Source organism: Macrotis lagotis, chromosome 1 (assembly GCF_037893015.1).
Source record: "Macrotis lagotis isolate mMagLag1 chromosome 1, bilby.v1.9.chrom.fasta, whole genome shotgun sequence".
NCBI classification, from domain to species: domain Eukaryota; kingdom Metazoa; phylum Chordata; class Mammalia; order Peramelemorphia; family Peramelidae; genus Macrotis; species Macrotis lagotis.
The window spans coordinates 118,171,938-118,191,618 of record NC_133658.1 but is presented as its reverse complement, the minus strand read 5'-3'; the positions used below and the strand labels follow the sequence as shown (position 1 = coordinate 118,191,618).

The 19,681-nt window shown below is 33.9% G+C and overlaps 1 protein-coding gene across 6 annotated transcripts in view; it reads left to right on the top strand.

The window, feature by feature from the left end:
* Positions 1-19,681, top strand: part of USP34 (ubiquitin specific peptidase 34) — a 398,976-nt gene that overhangs the window by 181,426 nt on the left and 197,869 nt on the right. For 3 of the 6 annotated variants that reach the window (XR_012472449.1, XM_074206826.1, XM_074206813.1), the window contains exons 1-8: positions 1,736-5,000; positions 5,089-5,181; positions 8,439-8,564; positions 9,267-9,396; positions 9,999-10,034; positions 10,426-10,556; positions 11,244-11,878; positions 12,702-12,916. The exons of 1 other annotated variant lie outside the window; for it this stretch is intronic. Coding sequence is in view for 4 of the 5 variants with exons in the window: in XM_074206826.1 (XP_074062927.1) it covers positions 9,285-9,396; positions 9,999-10,034; positions 10,426-10,556; positions 11,244-11,878; positions 12,702-12,916 (1,129 nt within the window). In the remaining variant the exon portion in view is untranslated. Of the gene's footprint in view, positions 1-1,735; positions 5,001-5,088; positions 5,182-8,438; positions 8,565-9,266; positions 9,397-9,998; positions 10,035-10,425; positions 10,557-11,243; positions 11,879-12,701; positions 12,917-19,681 lie in introns of those variants that run through there. 2 more of the 6 variants (XM_074206819.1, XM_074206830.1) reach the window with 2 other exon arrangements.

Genomic DNA, 19,681 nt, shown 5'->3' with positions numbered 1-19,681 from the left:
TATATTCTTTACTAATAGTCAAGCTCAGTTATGCTTCATGTCATCCCTCCCCGAAACTTAGCCCAAATAGTCTAGCTTATATACCTCCTCCTCTTCCTCAGTTCTATACCCAGCTCATTGTTCATTTGCAATGTTTGGTGAAATGCATGATATACAATGTCCATTCATTTCACATTTTTGCAACTCTTTTCCATATTCATTCATACATTGGGAGACTCTGAGATAAAGCAGTATTTGTTGGGAAAGTTTTAAAAAGTATGATTCTTCTTTTTAAGAAGTAATTTTTTTATGATTTTCAGAAATGTTTCTCTTTTTCTAAGAAGCTTAGGGTCTTAATTGGATTGATGAGATTACTGCTTTAAAGTGTCTAATTAAACTTGAGGATATTATGACAAATGTGAGACAGTAATACTCCAATAATTGAGTTTATACTTGTTGCAGAGTAGCAACTAAGTGAAGGAAATTTTTATCTGCTCATTCACAAGAATGAGTGAAGCCATAGACTTTCTTATGGAGGGAAAGGTAAATGAATGTGAACAATATAGGCATGCATAGCTATCTGGCAATTATATGTATATACTGGTCCATCTAGGTCATCCATGGGATAAAATTCCAAATGTTCTTTGGTCTAGGGTGGTGACACTAACCTGCATCTGTCATAAGTTGGGAATAGAGGGGTTGAGTATGCAGTAGCTTTGCAGATGTCAAGTCCCAGCAAATGGATCTATGTTTATGGTAAAAATTTTAAGTATCATTGTGACATGTAAAAAAATGACATTTAATAACTATCTGCCAATAATTAAACATAATTTAAAGTCTTTTTGAGTTCATCCATAGCCTGAACCCATTTTCTATTACTTTTGGAGGTTTTGGATACAGAAGCTTCGATTTTGTCATCATCTGAGTATGTGTTTTTATCTTCCATGGGACCATTCTATTCTTCTATTGTTTTCTTATTTCCTCAGCCCAAGACTTAATTTACAGCACTTCCAAGGCTTTGTGGTTTTTGGGGGAACACCCCACTGGAACCTTTATTCCTTCAAGGTCTTATGCTCTCTTGCCTGTGCTTTGGTATGTAGATGGCCACAGGCACTCCCCCTGCCCTTGAGCTGTGAGGAGGAACCCTGCTCTCTTAGTATGGAAGGTCAAACTACAACCTAGATCTGAATGTGGGTAAACAGTAGAGTCCTGCCCCAGGGAGAGCAGAGAGATTTCTGCAGTTTCCCCTGACCCCCCCTTACTGTGTGTAGGCTGTGCTCTAGAGGTGTAGGCTGGTTTTCTCCAATTCCCACTTCAGGTTCTCCTGGCAGGTCTGCTCTGAGGCTGGTGCTCCTCACTCCACACTCATTCTGGTATAACAGAGTTCTCCTCCTGCCCTTCAAGCTGTTCCCAGTGATCCCTAGGCTGGCTGGACTGGACTGGGTTGCAATGTGGCAGGGGCTTTTTTCTAACCCCCTCTCCTGGTGAAACACACTTTTCCCACAGAACTTCTAAGCTATTTTGGACTGGAAAAATGTATCACTCAGTCTTTCTGTGGGTTCTGCCTCTCTAAATTTTGGCTAGAGTCATCGTTTGACAGATTTTGTAGTCTTTTTGAGAAGGAATTTCTGGGAAATGCTTTCTTCATGCCGCCATCTTGCCCCCCTCCCCAACACATAATTTAAAAGATGCTGAGTAGAACCCGAATAACATTGGAGGCGATGATCAGCCTTGATGGACTTGCTCATTCCATCAGTGCAACAAGCGGGGACAATTTTGGGCTATCTGCATTGGAAAATACCATCTATATCCTGAGAAAGAATTGTGGAGTTTGAACAAAGACTATTACCTTCAATTTGGAAAAAAATCCGTTATCTTATTATATAATTTTGCTACCTCTTATCCTTTATTTTTCTTCTTTAAGAATATGATTTCACGGGGGCGGCTAGGTGCCGCAGTGGACAGAGCACTGGCCCTGGAGTCAGGAATACCTGAGTTTAAATCCAGCCTCAGACACTTAATAATTACCTAGCTGTGTGGCCTTGGGCAAGCCACTTAACCCCATTGCCTTTTAAAAAACCTAAAAAAGGAAAAAAAAATGAATATGATTTCCTTCTCATCACATTCAGGTGAGATCAATGTATACCATGGAAACAATGCAAAGATTAACAGAAATGCTTTCTGTGGGTACATTGTGGGGTGGGGTGAAGTAAGAATATGGGGAAAATTGTAAAACTTAAAATCTTTCTGAATTAAAAAAAAAGATGCTGAGTACAAAGAAAAAGGAAAAAAAGATTCTGACCTCAAGGAGTTAACATTCCAATATGGGAGACAGTATATAAAAATTGGTAGATACAAGATACCTACAGGTGAGATAGAAAGTAGCATTAGAGGAGAATGCAGAAGATTGCCTTGTGTAAACTTTCAAAGCTGGAAGTAGCTAAAAACCAAAATAAATGTAAGTACAATAATATTGATATGTTATTCACACACCCAACAATTCTTCCTAAGTGCTTCTGACAATAATTACATTTTTCTTTCAACTACTAATCATTATTGTTTATTTTACCCATGAATTTTTCTGGCAAAGTAGTAATCATTTGCGTAGAATATTACTGCACTTTTCTTACATACTAGTGATTATATATCTTTGTTTTCATGGTTTTGTGTACTACCAATATCCATAAATAAATAAGAATAAATTTTGATTAGTACAATTTAGCATATTGTTATCACATTACATTACAGTTATCAAGCTATTTTTCTGACTTGAGATATTAACATTAAGTTAAAAATTGAGGTATGAGGAGGCGGCTAGGTTGTGCAGTGGATTGGCCATGGAGTGGGGAGTACCTGAGTTCAAATCTGGCCTCAGACACTTAATAATTACATAGCTGTGTGACTTTGGGCAAGTCCTTTAACCCCATTTGCCTTGCAGTAAAACCTAAAAAAAAACAATTGAGGCAATTCATTTCAATCTTGGACATTTTAAAGTTTAAGATTAGAGGTCATATTGAGGTTAGGACTAGGTAAGTATATTTGATGCGTTAACATTGATGATAATTTATGACATGAGAGCTGATACAGATGGAGTTTTGGGCAAAAAATTTCAATTTCTTCAGTAAAGTATGAGGCAGGTTTCCGAGCAGTGAACATTTTGAGATGGAATCATGGTAGGTTTGGGATTATTGGTTAATTTGGGAGATTTAAAGGAATGCCTTGCCCCCGGTAGGACTAATTGACATTATGGAACATAAATTCTAGTCCATTCAATCCAGGAGTTTCTTCATCTTCATTCAACCATCACATATTCTGGAGCAAAGACCAGGGGATGGTAGAATGATGCAGGGATTAAGCTTGGCAGAGTACAATCACCCATATGATAAAAGAGGTGGGAACTCAAGAAGGGGACAATAGAAAGATGAACTTGTTCACTAAGCAGTCAGTATGGAGAAAGTAGGATAAATGTGACTACTGCAGGGGTGATTCCTGTACAAGGTCAGTAATGATGCCTCCTGGTACCTGGGAGAAAGTTAAAAATTTTGATTTCAGAGTGTGGACAGAGCAGGATTTGGTAATTTACAAATATTTCTATACAGCAATCTTAAACTATATAAATTAAAAGTAACATTAGATTTATTTACTTAAATCTCAGAAACTATATAAAATTCTTAGGTTGCTGCTAAAGTGACCATGCTTACCATTTTCTTTCTTTTTATTTTTTTTAAACATAAACCAGCAAAATTTCTGTTTTAGAATTGAAAACTGAACAAAACATTTGTTCTAATATGATTCACATTTACTCCTCAAGTCTAGATCTTTTTTCCTTCATACTTTGATTCATGAAGATTTTTAGTTTGAGAACTAGATTTTTATATATTATTGTACAGCAATTTCCATTTAAAATTGTTTATCTTCTTCAGTTAGTTGTGAGTTAAATTAAAACTTTTCGTTTGCTTATTCCATCAGTGAAACACTTTGTGATCTTAGACTACTATAAAATGTGTATTTTACTAGCTAATGGACTAAGACATACTAAGATAATAGTGACTAAGGATGGTAAGGGCTTAGTATTTGGTGATTTACTGAAAGAAATCTGTCATTTATTTGTGAAGTTCAGAGTAGAGAAAACAACCTGATAATACCTTGAAGGGAAAATAAATGTAAAAATACTCATGAAATTAAGATCTTAAAAAGTATAAAAGTAATTCATAGCATCTTAAAAAAATATATGTGTGGAATTACTGCCTGAACAATAATTGTCACTTTCATGCATGTATAATTAATACAGATTATTCTGTGCCTTAATATTATAATGATTTTTTAGATGTACTTCATAGTAGCAAAAGAGGGAAAAATATAGAAAGTATACATTATATAAAAGGTACTCCCATGTTACAAGTTGCTCAAAACACTATTAATAAGCTAATATTCATTTCTCTTCATGGATCACATCAGCAGCAACCATACTGAGGTCTTACATCAGTAGTAGCTGATACAAGTCAAGACAACTCTTGCTTGTTATTCTATGCAGGCTTTGCCACCTTTCTAGTACCCATTTGAGCATTCTGAGGAACTGATAGCCTTAAGTATTTCAGTGCTTTTTCATATTTTTGGTTGAAAGTAGGCCATATAAATCAAGTCATGGACTGGATTGCCCCTGAGAAGAAAGGAAGAGGCAGTGAATTGCTTCATTTCACATTTTCCTCAGTAAGATCTATCAGGCTGAAACTCTTCAATGAAGAGTTTTGAGAGATTTATGAAGCTTTATTTGTTATGTTTCTGTTTTGCTCATTGGAAATTTTTTTGTCTACATGACTATTCTTTTCAAATGAAGATTATTTATTTTGATAAATGATAATAGTAATAGCTTTACATGGAAAAGCTTTGCAATTTTAGTTTATCTGCAGTGCTAACTAATTATATTCTTTTACTTTAGGTCAATTGCAAAAGAACTTGCTGACTGGCTTATTAGCAACAATGTTGTTGAGCATATATTTGGACCAAATTTACATATTGAGGTTTGTTTTTAAAAAAATTAATGATTTTCAGCAGTCTTGGGAGATAAATGTATTTAGTATATTGAAGTTATGTGTCCCTGTTTTACAGATTATCAAACAGTGCCAAGTGATTTTGAATTTTCTGGCAGCAGAAGGACGGTTGAGTACTCAGCACATAGATTGCATCTGGGCTGCAGCACAGGTAAAAAAAAATTATTGAGCAGATTAAAGAAAATCTTAAAGGTCATTGGTTTTCAAGTATTTTATTAGTGTCTGTTCCTTTTTTTTGTTCCACTTTTTTCCTTTTTTAAAAGAAATTTTTGTTTCTCTTATTTTTTATATCTTGAAAAATTCAGTAGTCCTCTTCGTTCTCAAAAATACATTCAAAACAAATTTTTTTAATGGAAAAAAAGACGAAGAGAGGTTAAAAAAATCACTGAAATCTGTCAGTATAGTGCATCAAATCGAGAACATATATAAAGTGTTTCCATATTTCTGTACTTTCCACCTCTTCAAAGGAATGTCTTGTAATATCTTGTAATATCTCTTATCTATCTAATATCTTATAGTTTTTCTTTTGTCATGTTTAATTTTGCAACATTTACTGCATCTAATATTTTAAAAAGAAAACCTCTAAATTAATAATGCCCATTTGTGACTTTTTAGTCGATTTTCAATGTATTTGTTGAATATTTGTTGCACATTTTGATTTTGAATTTCAGTTAAGTCTTGAAAGGTATTACATATTCTGAGATGCATAGTGAGGGGGAGAATTGCTAGTCTTGGAGGACAGCTTATGCAAAAGCATAGAGAAGAAAGGTGGAATGTTGTTTCTAAGGAACATTTAGAAGTTCAGTTTAGCTATAATAATATGCCATCAAAGTAGTTTGGAGTCGAGATGAGAATGACTTCAAATGCCGTTAAGAGTAGTTCATATTTTTCATAGATAATAGGGAACCATTGATGCTACTGAGTGCCAGAATAGACATAGTTAAGTTTTATACTTTTAGGAAAAACATCTTTCCAGTAGTATCAAGGATAGTTTAAGAAAGAGACAGAGGGACTAATTATGAGGCTATTAGAGGAAGCAACATTTTAGATAGGAAGAAATATAATTTTACATCATTCCTTTTTAATTGTTTTGTGCTAGATTGCGGCACAGTGAATAGACAGTGAATAGACAGCTGGAAGAACTGAGTTCAAATGTCATCTACCTTTAAACTTTTCAGTTCTCTTTTATGTTTTTATCTTCTCCCATTACAGTATAAATTCCTTAAGGGCAAGGGGCTATCTTTATACTTGTATTTATATCCCAGTATTAATCACAGTTTTGGCCAACAGTAATCTTGGTGCCTGTCTATTTCCCAATTCAAAGACAGAGAGATGAGAGAATGGAGTGTTCTGAGTAAAGAACAGAAGTCCAATTTGCCTGGATCTCTTGAGTTTAGGAGGGAGTGAATGGTCCTGATGATTTTCAAAAGTTGATTATACCCGGGATATGTGGAACTAAAAACCCCAACAGAGAAATTTACAAAAGAATTATGTTAAGTCAATAGGAAATGATTAGAATTGATTAAATAGTGCATTGCCATGATTAGTTCTCTTCAAAATGTAGGATATATTGAAAGAGTGAGAAACTTGAAGTAGATTGAGCCAGTTGAGAGACTTTGCAGTCATATAAGCAGGAGGTAATGAGGGCCTAGACTTAGGTCATAGTTTTGTGAATGGAGAAATGTCAGGTTTGAGAAATGTTGTAAAGGGAAAAAGGATGAGATTTAGCAATTCATGGTGTATAAAAAAATGAGAGTGAGGAGTCCAGGTTAATGCTCAACTTAGAACATTGGGAATATGGTGGCCTCTTTCTCTAATCAATTGTTATTTGTAGCATTTTTTCATCTAATTAATTTCTTCATTTGAAAACTGTCTATTTATATTCTTTTTTGATCATCAATCAATTGGGAAATAACTTGCAAGCTTATAAATTTGATGCAGTTCTCTATATATTTTAGAAATGAGATCTTTATCAGAACTAGATGTGAAGATTGTTTCCCAGCTCTCTGCTTTCTTTCCTTCTGATTTTGGCAGCATTGATTTTATTAGTGCAAACCCTTTTTAATTTAATGTAGTAAAAATTATTTATAATGTTCTCATTGTTTGGTCATAAATTTGTCCCCTTTCCATAGTATGGTATAGCCTTTCATATCTAATTCCTTTACACATTTTGGTATTGTGTGTGAGATATGAGTCTATGGCTAGTTTTTGCCATATTATTTTTCAGTTTTCCCCCAAATTTTTGTTAAATAGTGAGTTCTTCCCCAAGAAACAGATGTCTTCGGGGTTTGTCAAACCATAGATTACTGTAGACATTTTCTACTGTTTCTTTTGAACCCATCCTAATTTTCAATGATTCATTTCATAACCAGTACCAGACCGTTTTGACTGCCATTTTATAATATAGTTTTAGAGTTAGGTCACATTCCTTTACATTTTTTTTTTCCATCAGTTCCCTTGCTATTCTTCACTTTTTGTTGCTCCAGATGAAATTTGTTACTATTTTTTCTAGTTTGTTAAAATGGTAGTTGGATTGACATGCCACTGAATAAGTTATTTAATTGGGGGTAGAACTATCATTTTTATTATATTAGTTTGACCTAACATGAACATTTGACATTTTGCCAGTAATTTAGATCTATCAATAGTTTTCCCATTATTAGATCTTGATATTTCCCATTATTAGATCTTGCTATTCTTTATCAATAAATATTTTTAAAAAGTCAATTAACTTCAACTTTTCAGTAAACTTTGGAAATTTCTAATTTCCCTTCATTTTGGATTTTATCATATTGTAAAACTTCAGAGAATTTTCTCTCTAATAATGCACAAGTAGGAAAAAACTCACCACGTGTTATTTTCAAAGGTGTACACACACACACACACACACACACACACAAACACACACACAGACACATACACACAAACCCACACCCACTAAAGGCCACGACATTCTCACTTATGTTAAATAATCCTGTTTTTTTTTTAATTTAACATAGTTTTATCTCTTTTCATAATCCTTTTGGTTTAACTTTTGTACTTTTTGACAAAAATTTTGTTTTTATTAATACAAATTTATCACTAGTTAAACATGAAATTGTAACAAAATTCATTTGCAACAGCTATTTATAATACTGTCAGGATAACTTAAATTTTTTTAATATATAGTCAAACCTAATGGATACTGTAATTAATTTATTCTGTCCTCTGTTTTGTTATTTGATTCTTAAAATTCATTTACTCCATACTTTAAAAAATACATGAATACTCCTTTGTCAACATATAATGAATGCAAAAATAAGTGTAGTTTTCTAGTTATTTTATTACTCATATTATCATACCCTGTACTAATTTACTCTTTCTTTTTTTATTTTGCTTATAAATATAATTTTTTTTTCTGTTTTCCAGTTGAAACATTGTAGTCGGTACATACATGACTTGTTTCCTTCTCTCATCAAGAACTTAGATCCTGTCCCACTTAGACATCTCCTTAATCTCGTTTCAGCTCTTCATCCAAGTTGTCATACTGAACAGGTATGGTTTTTAAAATTTCCTATTGTAAGAGAGGAAAAAAATTTCCTAACTAAATAAAACAAGGATTCTTAGTCCATGATCTTAAAACAATTTTTTTTAATGACTATTTCAGTCTACTTGTTTTACATTGCAATTTGCATATGTTTTATTAGATAGACTGCTGTACTTGAAGTCAGTAATACCTGAGTTCAAATCCAGTCTCATTTGAGGTGTGTGATTCTGATTGTGTTGGTAACATCACAGGATTCGGGGTGGCTAGGTGGTGCAGTGTATAAAGCACCGGCCCTGGAGTCAGGAGTACCTGGGTTCAAATCTGGTCTCAGACACTTAATAATTACCTGGCTATGTGACCTTGGGCAAGCCACTTAACCCCATCTGCCTTGCAAAAACATAAAAAAAAAAATCTCAGGAGTCTTGAGAAAATACAATGAGATAATATTTGTAAAGTTCTTTGCTGCAAACCTTAAAGTGCTAAATAAATGCTGCCTATTATTAATAAAAGCAATTATTGTGAGGAGTCCATAGGATTCACCAGATTACCAACAGGGTGGGTAGGGTTCCTATTAAAAAAAAGTTTAAGGATTCTTGACTTCAGTTATCCACTGCTATTGACCTTGTTAGATACCTGTTTTGAAGGTATGTTTTTACAATTTCATGCTGTTTAAAAAAAACTAACTTAATATATTCCTTCCATTTTTATAGACGTTATATTTGGCATCTATGCTTATTAAAGCATTATGGAATAATGCACTAGCAGCTAAGGCCCAACTTTCAAAACAGAGTTCTTTTGCATCTTTACTCAATACTAACCTCCCAATGGGAAATAAGAAAGGTAAGGAAAGATAATTTGTATCTCAGTGCTCCAAAATAAATGGATTCTTAGATTAAAACTTTCCTTGCTTCTTGAGTTAAATTAAATAATGATTTTGCACAGAATACAACAATGAATTATGTAAAATAATAAATTGGGGCTTGCTTTATGTTATTCTGGTAAAATAAATTAAAAAAAATCAGAACTTAAATTGTCGTCCCAACTTTCCTCTTTGCAGTGATGTTGATACTTTTTTTTTAAACCAACTTTGAAGATGAAGTTGTGTTTGGAAACACTTTTTAATGTTCTCTTGCTATATTTCACAGTTTCTATGAGGTATCAACTATTCTGTTTATCTTTTACAGATATAATTTTCAAGGGCTTTCTAAACTTTTTTCTACATTTTACCCCAATTTTTCTCTCCTGACTTCATATACTACTCTTTTCTTAGGCTTCTCTGTGCAGGCACCCACAACAACTACTGCAGGTGGTGGGGACTTACATTATTGCAGGCTTCCCTACCTGTATCTCTGTTGATTATGTAATATGAACAACTGATATGCTGTACCAAAGAAGCTCAGTCACTTAGAATGTTTCCCTCCTGTTTTTTCCTTTTTCTTCAGAGGAAGAAGAGCTCAGAAGAGCAGCCCCGTCGCCTTGTAAGTTTAGTCTTAGACATGTACAATGACATTATTTATAATTTTAAAAATATTTGCTTTTTTAGAGTTGTATGCTAAATTGTAAATTTGTAAGAGTTTTGAAATTTATTTTTGAAGGAGGCACAAATTATATTAAAGTATAATCAGAAGTAATTCTACCAATTTCTGTAAAACCTATAACCACATTTTTTGATGGGACTTAGTTTTAAATCATTTTTAGCAATGACTTTGTATATTTACCTGTTTTTAGATTTTATTTTTGGGTGCTGGCAGAAAGGACAAAATTTGTGGGCAAATTTGTGGTAGAAAGGGCACAATCATAGAAAAGACCCTAAAGTTATATTTGTGTTAATATAAATAAGAAATAAAAGATGATATATCTTTAAAATAGGGTCACCTGCAGCTAGTCCCCAAAGCAGTGATAACAGCGATACGCATCAAAGTGGAGGCAGTGATATTGAAATGGATGAGCAACTTATTAACAGAACCAAACATGTGCAGCAACGACTTTCTGACACAGAGGTATCGAAATAATAATCTTGTTTATCATTAATATTTACTCAAGCAGATATGTCTTCTTTTTAGGTTTTGGCAAGGCAAATGGAGATAAGTGGCTTGCCCAAGGCCACACAGCTAGGTAATTATTAAGTGTCTGAGACCGGATTTGAACCCAGGTACTCCTGACTCCAAGGCCAGTGCTTTATCCACTGTGCCTCCCCAGCAGATATGTCTTACTCTTTGGTATCTAAAAACTTATTTATTATGAAGTGGTGTTTAAAAACTTATTTTATTTTTAATGAGGTCAGGCAGCATTGACAGACTTTTCATGGAAGAGGTTTTTGTTTTTTGATTCTTAAGAATTTCAATTTTATTTTATATTTTTTTGTTACAGAAACTTAGTACATGGCAATTCAGCTATTTCCATTTACCATGAGAAGCTCTTAATGGGAAAGTTACTTATTTGTCAACTTTGTAGTTTGGTTCTCTATATTTATTTATGTCATGTAACCTCTTAATATAGTTTACTAGACTTGGAAACAATAATTTTTAGGTGAAAATATATATATGGAGTAATAGAAGTTGTTTAATTCTTAAGTAAGCTACCTACAAGACTTGTGTATTTAGATCATAGTTTTTGCATAACTTTTGCAAAGTTACTTTTAAATATTTCATTTTTTACATATCTTTAACAAATCTTTTGTCATATAGGAATCCTTGCAGGGAAGTTCTGATGAAACTGCCAACAGTGGTGAGGATGGAAGTAGTGGCCCTGGCAGCAGTAGTGGGCACAGTGATGGGTCTAGCAATGAGGTCAATTCTAGTCATGCCAGCCAATCAGCTGGAAGCCCTGGCAGTGAAGTACACTCAGAAGACATTGCAGACATGGAAGCTCTCAAAGAGGAAGAAGAAGAAGATGACCATGGCCATGATCCTTCCAAAAGCAGTTGTGGTACAGACCTTCGAAACAGAAAACTTGAATCACAAACAGGCATTTGTTTGGGAGAATCACAGGGCCCCCCAGAGAGAAGCAGTGCAAACAATGGAACAGGAAAGGACCTTATTTTCAATAGTGACTCAGTGCCATCAGTTGATAATAGAATCCGAATGCTGGATACCTGTTCTCGTCCTGAAGACACAGAACATGATATGGCAGGAGAAATTAGCACTGCACATATATCACAAGCATCTCAGGATTCTTGTATCACACGTACTGGGGACTTTCTTGGAGAAGCTATTGGGAATGAATTATTTAATTGTCGGCAATTTATTGGGCCACAGCATCACCATCATCACCACCACCATCACCACCACCATCACCATCACCATCACCACCACCATGATGGGTAAGTTTATTCTGATGAAGCTTACTTTATGATTTTTTAAATATTAATATGGTTTAACTATTCTGTTTTTTATTTGATTAATTTTTTAATTATGTAGACCCCCTAGGGTTTTTAAATTTTGAATATATAATTACTTCTTATTTCATTGAAGAATTTATAGGAACAAATTTTTTTAATGACTCCTTGACCAAGGATTTTAGTGAGATTATAAGACACTGAAAAAAAAATCAAGTTGAAACTATTGTTAATTACTTGCAGAATTGTTATCTGTAGTATCCCAAGAGAATTGGGGTTGTTGTTAAATTTGCTATTTGAGTCATTTCCTCTTCTTGTAGATTGCTTTCCAAGGTCAGATATTCTCCAGTTTTATTTTTTCTATACAAAATTTTCATGACCATAAACACATTTATACATGCTGTCTTTGTCTCTACTAATTTTTCTGATTATACTTGTAAATCAGAATTTATTCCAAATGGTTACATAAATTACTTGTAGAACTCTGGTATATTATATGAATATAACCAAAAAAGCCCAACTGTTTTTCCTTATGGTAAATTTATTGGCTGTAGTTATCACTAAACTTTATTGAAAACTTAATTTTACATCAATTTTTAAGGCAAGCCTGATGATTCATACAGATTGACAAAAGTACTATCAGACATTTCAGTTCCTTTAAGTTTTTTAAAATTTTTATACATGTTTGCTGAATCAAAACTTTCCAACTTTTATAGTGTTATGATTTGCACTAAAATCTTAATACCAGAGACAAGACATCCAGAAATGAAGTTTTTAGTCAGCTTTTTTTCTTGTCTGTATTGCATAGGCATATGGTTGATGACATGCTAAGTGCAGATGATGTCAGTTGCAGTAGTTCCCAGGTCAGTGCGAAATCAGAAAAAAATATGGCTGATTTTGATGGTGAAGAATCTGGATGTGAAGAAGAATTAGTTCAAATTAATTCACACGCAGAGTTAACATCTCATCTCCAACAACATCTGCCTAATTTAGCCTCTATCTACCATGAACATCTTAGCCAAGGTAAGATTTTACCTTAACTCAGGTAAATACTTTTTTTTACTAGTACTCATGTAATATTCATGGAAACTTCTCTGTGAAATATAGGCATGACAAATACAGGGACAAAAATAAAAGTTTCTAACCTAACATTCTTAGGGAGGTAAAGTTGTAAGGTAGAGAGTTGTGTGGTTAAAAATAAGAGAGCTGGTTAAAATTCTCTAGAATTATTTAAGATGGGAGGGTTAAGAGGTGATCAGTAATCAGGAAAGATAGTTTTAGATATTTGATTTTTGTGGATTTTTTTTTACATTTTATTCAACTCCAGTGTTTGCAACATGCTTTCTGTACACCATATAATTTGATTCTTATAAAAATGTGTAAGGTGTTAGTGCTACAACTATTATTCTTCTCAAGTCCCCACTTCCTTTTTTTATTATATTTTTCCTCCACATTTTTTTATCAGTCTAGACCTGTGATTTCATCGATAAAAGAGAACTCCTCCTGAGGAAACTCCTTTTACCACTGAAGATTGACAACTGTTGAGTGAATGAAAAAGCATTTATTAAGTGCTTACAATATTCTGGGCAGAGAAACAAATGGAACTAGCATAATAAATCAAGAAATCAAGACTTCTAGGAGTAGTGTCCTGAGAAGGGTGTTTTGGTCTTTGAAGTAATAGTTATGTCCTTTCCAGTAATTTGATTTCTGTTAGTACAACAAAATCTGTGGGTTGGGGATACTTGGGGGATATTGGACAGGATATATGACAATAATAAAAAATAGCAAGATGCCCAAGTTATCCCTAATTTCCTGGTGGATTTTTATTTGATAGAATTAATCATGGTTAGGGGCATTTTTGAGCATAAGGTAATAGGGTACTTGCTAAGGCTCACAGTCTTAAAGAAATACTACACTGCAGGGTTACTGAGGGTTAAGGTGACTTGCATGTATAATTGGTAGGATTTAAAATCAATTTGTCTTGTGACCAAAGCCAACTTCCTGTCCAGTATTTAACATTGCCTTCAACCCCTTCACCCTGCCCCCTCATTTTATAACTTTTTAATCTGTGGCTAAGTGAGATTGAATGATTTACTCAGGTATACAAAACTAGTAACTGAACTAATATTTGCATACAGTTTTTAATCTCCCAAGTCCAATGCTCTTTTCACTATTGCATGCAGCCTTGTGAATGACAAGTTAAGGTGTTTCTGTCTTATGGTAGATGCAGTTTGAAGTCATCAAAGATTTTTTAGTGCTTTGATCAGGCTCTTCTGGAAACTATTGCAGTAGTTCAGATGAATGGTGAGGAGACATTAACGAGTGAAATGAGGAGAGATGTGGATGGATACAGGTGATGTTCTAGAGATGGAATCATTAGGCTTAATATTTGATTGGATAGGGGAATTGAAGAGTCAAGGATGATTATAATGTTTTATACTTCAATCACTGAAGTCACCCAAGGAAAGCGTGTAGAGGAAAACAGAAAAGAAAGGTTCCAAATTAGAATTTTGTTCAGTAACCAACATAAGGGAAGGGAGCAAGAGATGATTAATAACCTAGCAAAAGAGACTTAGATGGGATGATCACTTGTTAATCAGCAAGTATTAATATAGTTGTTTGGCAGGTTGTTGTACTTCATTTTTGAAGAAGACTGAATTGATGTTACTATGATGGGGTCATCCTGCCATCAAGGAACATCTTTCTAATTGAGAAGATAACTAAGTAAAGGCCTCCTGTATAAGATGGGATTTGAGTTAAAACTTCAAAGAAGCCAGGAGATGGAGATTAGGGAGAAGGTTCTGTATGTATTAGATAGTCTTTGGAAAGACATTAGGATAGTTGGATTGTTGAGTGCATGCACTACTTTAGGAGTAATGTATAGGAAGACAAGACTGGAAAGAGAGGTATTGACTTTGGTATGAAATTTTCAGTGTCAAATAGGGAACTTTATATCTGATGTGATGTGCAATGCAAAAGGAAGCTGCCTTGGAATTTATTAATCTAGAGAAGTGATAGAGTGAGAAAAAATGTTTTGGGAAAAATTATCTTGACAACTGAGTGAAGGATGGATTTGAATAGGAAGAGATTGGAGGCAAAGTAACCAGTTAGAAGACTACTGCAATAGTCCAGGGAAGAGATTGTAGAGATGTGAACTATGGTTGTGGCTATATATAAAAGATAAAAATGTAGAAAAGAGAAGATTAAGCAAAAGAATAGATATTTGGGGGTGAGGACTTGAGGTTGATACCAATGTTGCAGCTGTAAGTAACTGGGAGGATGGTAATGCATTTATCAATAAGGAGAAAGATGGAAAGATTTTTGGGGAAATTTAGTAAGTTCACTTTTTGGATATGTTGCATTTCAGATGGTTATGGAAGATACAATTTAAGATGTCCTAGGAACAATTGATAATGTGGCATGGTAATTCATTAGAGCAGATAGATAGGAAGGAAAATATATGGCTGCATAAATCCTGGAAATCACCCACTGAATCCATGGGAGATGAATAGAGATAGATATAGTTGGTAAAGAATAGAATGAAAAGAGATGGGAACCCAGGACATGACCTTTTGGTATGGGATGGGATACCCCTAGTTAGTGGCTGTTGAAATAGCAGAAGAGAGTAAAGTTTTAGTTCAGCAAATAAAAGGAGAAATAAGGTAGTGTACTTTTAGATGAGAAAAACCTGGAAAAGAAGTTTGATAACTATCTAGGTAGAGATTATATTTCAAAGAAAGATTTTGATGAGTAGTATTGAAAGGTATTAAAAAGTCATACAGGATAAAAACAAAAGTTATCAGTTTAACAATTAGATCTTTTAAAAGGCTAAGTATAATAACAATTATATTTGAGAGGCTGAATATTATATTAAGAGAATTTATTGATTGAATAACTGGTAAGAGATTGAAAACAAAATAAATACTATTAAATACAGCAAAGTGACAGACTTTGAGTGCATAGCAGGGTTAAATGAGAGCTTGTTTACATAAAAGAAATGTGAGCATGTTTCTAGGAAATGAGGAAGACGCCAGTAAATAGGACAATGGAATGTGTGCTTAGGACATGAGATGTAGAATTGTTAGCTGCTATTACGAGTTTGACAGTCAATCAGTGAGTGATTTATATTATGCATGAATGAATATTGTTGTGTAGGAGTGTAAGATAATTTGAATTTAATTAACAAATGCATTTATAGTGAACCCAGTGAGGGCCCCCCCCCCCATTCCATGGTTTTCTCTAATGGTATTAAGTATTCAGTATTACAAATTCAAATCTTTAAAATAAGAGTGGAGAAGAATTGGCAGAATAGAGTTTAAATAATTTGTCCATGGTCACATTGTTAATAAGTATCTGATTTGAAGTCAGAAACTCCATACTCAGACCTGGTGCTGACTGAAAGACAAAAGAAGCTTAGGAATTGAGGCAGACAGTGTTTTGATCTCCTTAAGTATAACATCATTAATTTAAAGGAAAAAAAATGAGACAGAGCATGTGTTTATATACCTGTTGGAAAGACTGTTGAGTAATGGGCTGCTTTTCTTGACAATAGAGAAAGAGGGATATTGCCAGTTTTTCATTCTACCCCAATGATTTGATGTTCTCAGAGGAACAACAAAGGGGAGATATAACTTATGCAAAAAGCTAGTTTCCAGTTAGGTCCCAAGATGGGCATAATATTTGAGGAAGAGCCATAGAATAAAGAAATTTTTAAAAAATTAGCAGTTTCAGAAAATGGGGGGGGTGGATGTAACTGGATAAGAATGGAATTGCTGCAAGCTTGTAAAGGAAAAGTTTTTTTCAGGTGTCTTTGCAAATGGACTTTGAACCTTGATTGTTGTGATATTAGACAAAAAGAAGTAGTAATTTATTAATTAATGTCTTGGGGAAGTTCAAATTATGGAAATGCTTATAGTGTAAAATGGCCCCAAGGTTACTAATTGCAATCATACAAGAAAAGTTTTTTCAGTAATGATGTCTCCAAGATGGAGCTGGGCCCATGATGGTCATTGGTAATGATGGCCAGGAAGTTGTGTGGTGAAGGAGGCCTTGAGCAGTTGCCATTTCTACATTTTTTATTTCCACATGGAGCCCCTTCAACGGATTGGAGTGGGAGATGGGAACATCATTCGTAATGGTGGCCAGGAATGGCATGTGGTGAAGGAGCCCTCTAATTCCAGGCATCAAAAGCCCAGGACAGCAGCTTCACTCTTCTATTTTGCCACCAAGGAGAAGTCATACTGATTACCTTCCGCCTTAAAATTCTGAATCATGTCTTTAAGAGCAAGAGGTACAATAGTTGATATAAAATTAAAAGTTATTATTTTCAAATGTAGCTTTCCCCCATTTTAATTTCCTCACAAAATGATAAATGGCATTATATTCAGATGACAGAAAACTGAGAGGTAATATTTTTATATTGAACAGCTGAATCAAGATCCAAAGAGATCTTGAAAAGTGAGGTTAGTTTGAGTGTTTTGAGTAGTGCTACTTTCTTAATTGTTTATCACCAGCTGATTGTTGAACTTCCCTCAATCCCTCTATATCTTTAATAAGTGATTAATTTTTGTCAATTATGCATTGTCAACACCTTTTACATCCCTCTCCATTTAACACTATGTTCACCCTAATCCAGGACCTCATCACATCTTGCTTGGACTATTAAAATATTCATCTAATTTGTTCCTTATATCCTGTCATATGATGCTCTACATAGCTACTAGTCTGTCTCAAAGTCTGTCTTTCTTTCCAGGGTGATTGAATTAATCAACAAATATTAAGCAGAAAAAAAGGGAAATGATTGTTTCTCAAAAGAAGCTTGTATCTATAATTTTGGGAAGGGGGGCACAAGTGGCTGAATGGATTGGTAAATGCTTGATTCATTAAGTCTTTGAACGAAATCTTGAAGGAATTGAGATAGTCTAAGAGGTAGAGGAGAGGTTGTGAGTTTACTTCAGTCAGAATGATCTCTATTGAAAAAGACTGGAGTTTTTAAAGGATGTTTTTAAGGATGAGGAATATTATAGAGACCATTGTGACTGATCATGGAGTCTGGATTGTCAGAGTCACATTTTACACCAGATACTAGGCTTAGAGTCCCAAATGACCTTTGGACAGCTTTGTAGAAGAATGATTGATTGATGAGGAGAGAAACTTAAGGTAGGTTCAGTTGAATTTGAAGACTAATGCTTTCCTCGAACTAGTTTAATTGTTGTTCCCCATAATAGGATATTACTCCCCTTGCTCTTTTCGTAAGCTGATCCTTTTGTTTAGAATGGTCATCTTCCATTCTTGGAAGGAAGATTCTTTCTTGAATTCATTATCTGCCTACAGTATTGGGTTCACATGCTATTTAAAGCATATGGAAGAAGCAGTTCATGATTCCCTTAGTTTTTAGTCCTATCCTCTTTTAATCATTTTTTTTAATCTATCCTATTTGTACTTATCTTTGAAGATGTTGTAATAATTTAGAAGAAAATAGGGTCTTTGAAGGCATGACTTCTCTCCCTTTTTAATTTATATACCCAGTACAGAACATATAGAAACTACTTAATGTTTATTAATTCTTTGATTGTTAACTTCAAAGTTTGTATGTAAAATGGAATCCTTTGTTTTTCCTGCTAAAGCTAATTTCCTTGTTTTTGTTGTCCTTTTTAACTTCCAAATTCAAGATCCCTGTTTCTTTGTTTTCAGTCATTTATCACATCTTATTAATTCTGCCTCCACTGCAACTGTTTATTTATTTCTACTCAGTTGAGTACCTCCCTGTTTTGGGTTTTCATCATCTCTATTGGAATAGCATCCTATATCAATTTCATCTTTCCTGTCTCTTCCTTTTCGAAATCGTATCAAGTCTACAGAACACTCAAAATTCACTTCCCAATTCACTTTCCTATTGCTACTAACACAAAATCTTTACCTTGGCATTCAGAATCCTTCAGGAATCTTGACTCTAGTCATTTCTTGTCTTTTTTAAATTATATTGATTACTTTTCTTTCATCATTGCTGACATTTACCAATTACTATCCCCTGAAATTCCACCTCCCCATTTCCTTCCTCATTAACCATATCTGAAACCCTGTTGTTTATAGCACCTCTATAGATAGAAATTGTTTCATCATTTTTAGTCAAGAAGGTTCACTGAATTGATCATCCTTCTAGTGCCTTTTAATCTTGTTTTTCTTTTCAGATTTGTGGTCATTGTGTCTGTTGTTCTTATGGTTGTTCTTCATTAAGTCAAGTTTTGGTGAACTCCTCTAAATGACTCATATTCATTCTTATGATAAAATGATAGTCCTTTAAATTTATAAATCACAATTTGTACAGCCATTCTCCAGTCAGTGGTTTTTGGTTTGATTTTTTTCTGATAAATCACAGAAAGTATTTCTATACATTTTGGTATTATATCAAGTATCTTAACAATATTAGTAGTATTTCTAGATTAAAAAGTATGAACAGTTTACTTGCCTTTCTAGACTTCTTTTATATTGTTTTCATTAACGTTTGCACTCCATCAGCCATGCCAATATTCATTATTTCTATCATTTATCATTTCAACTAATTTCCTTGGTAGGAGATTAACCTTCAGTTATTTTAACTTCTATTTCTCATTTTACCAGTTTGGAACAATTTTTCAAAAATTGAGAGTTCCTTTTTGGGGGGAAGTACTTTCTCATATCTTTATTTAGTTCTCTGTAGATCACATTATCAAAAGATTTCTTTATAGAGCTAGGAAAAATGATAATATTCATCTTGAGCAAAAGTTTAAGAATCTCAAGAGAAATAAT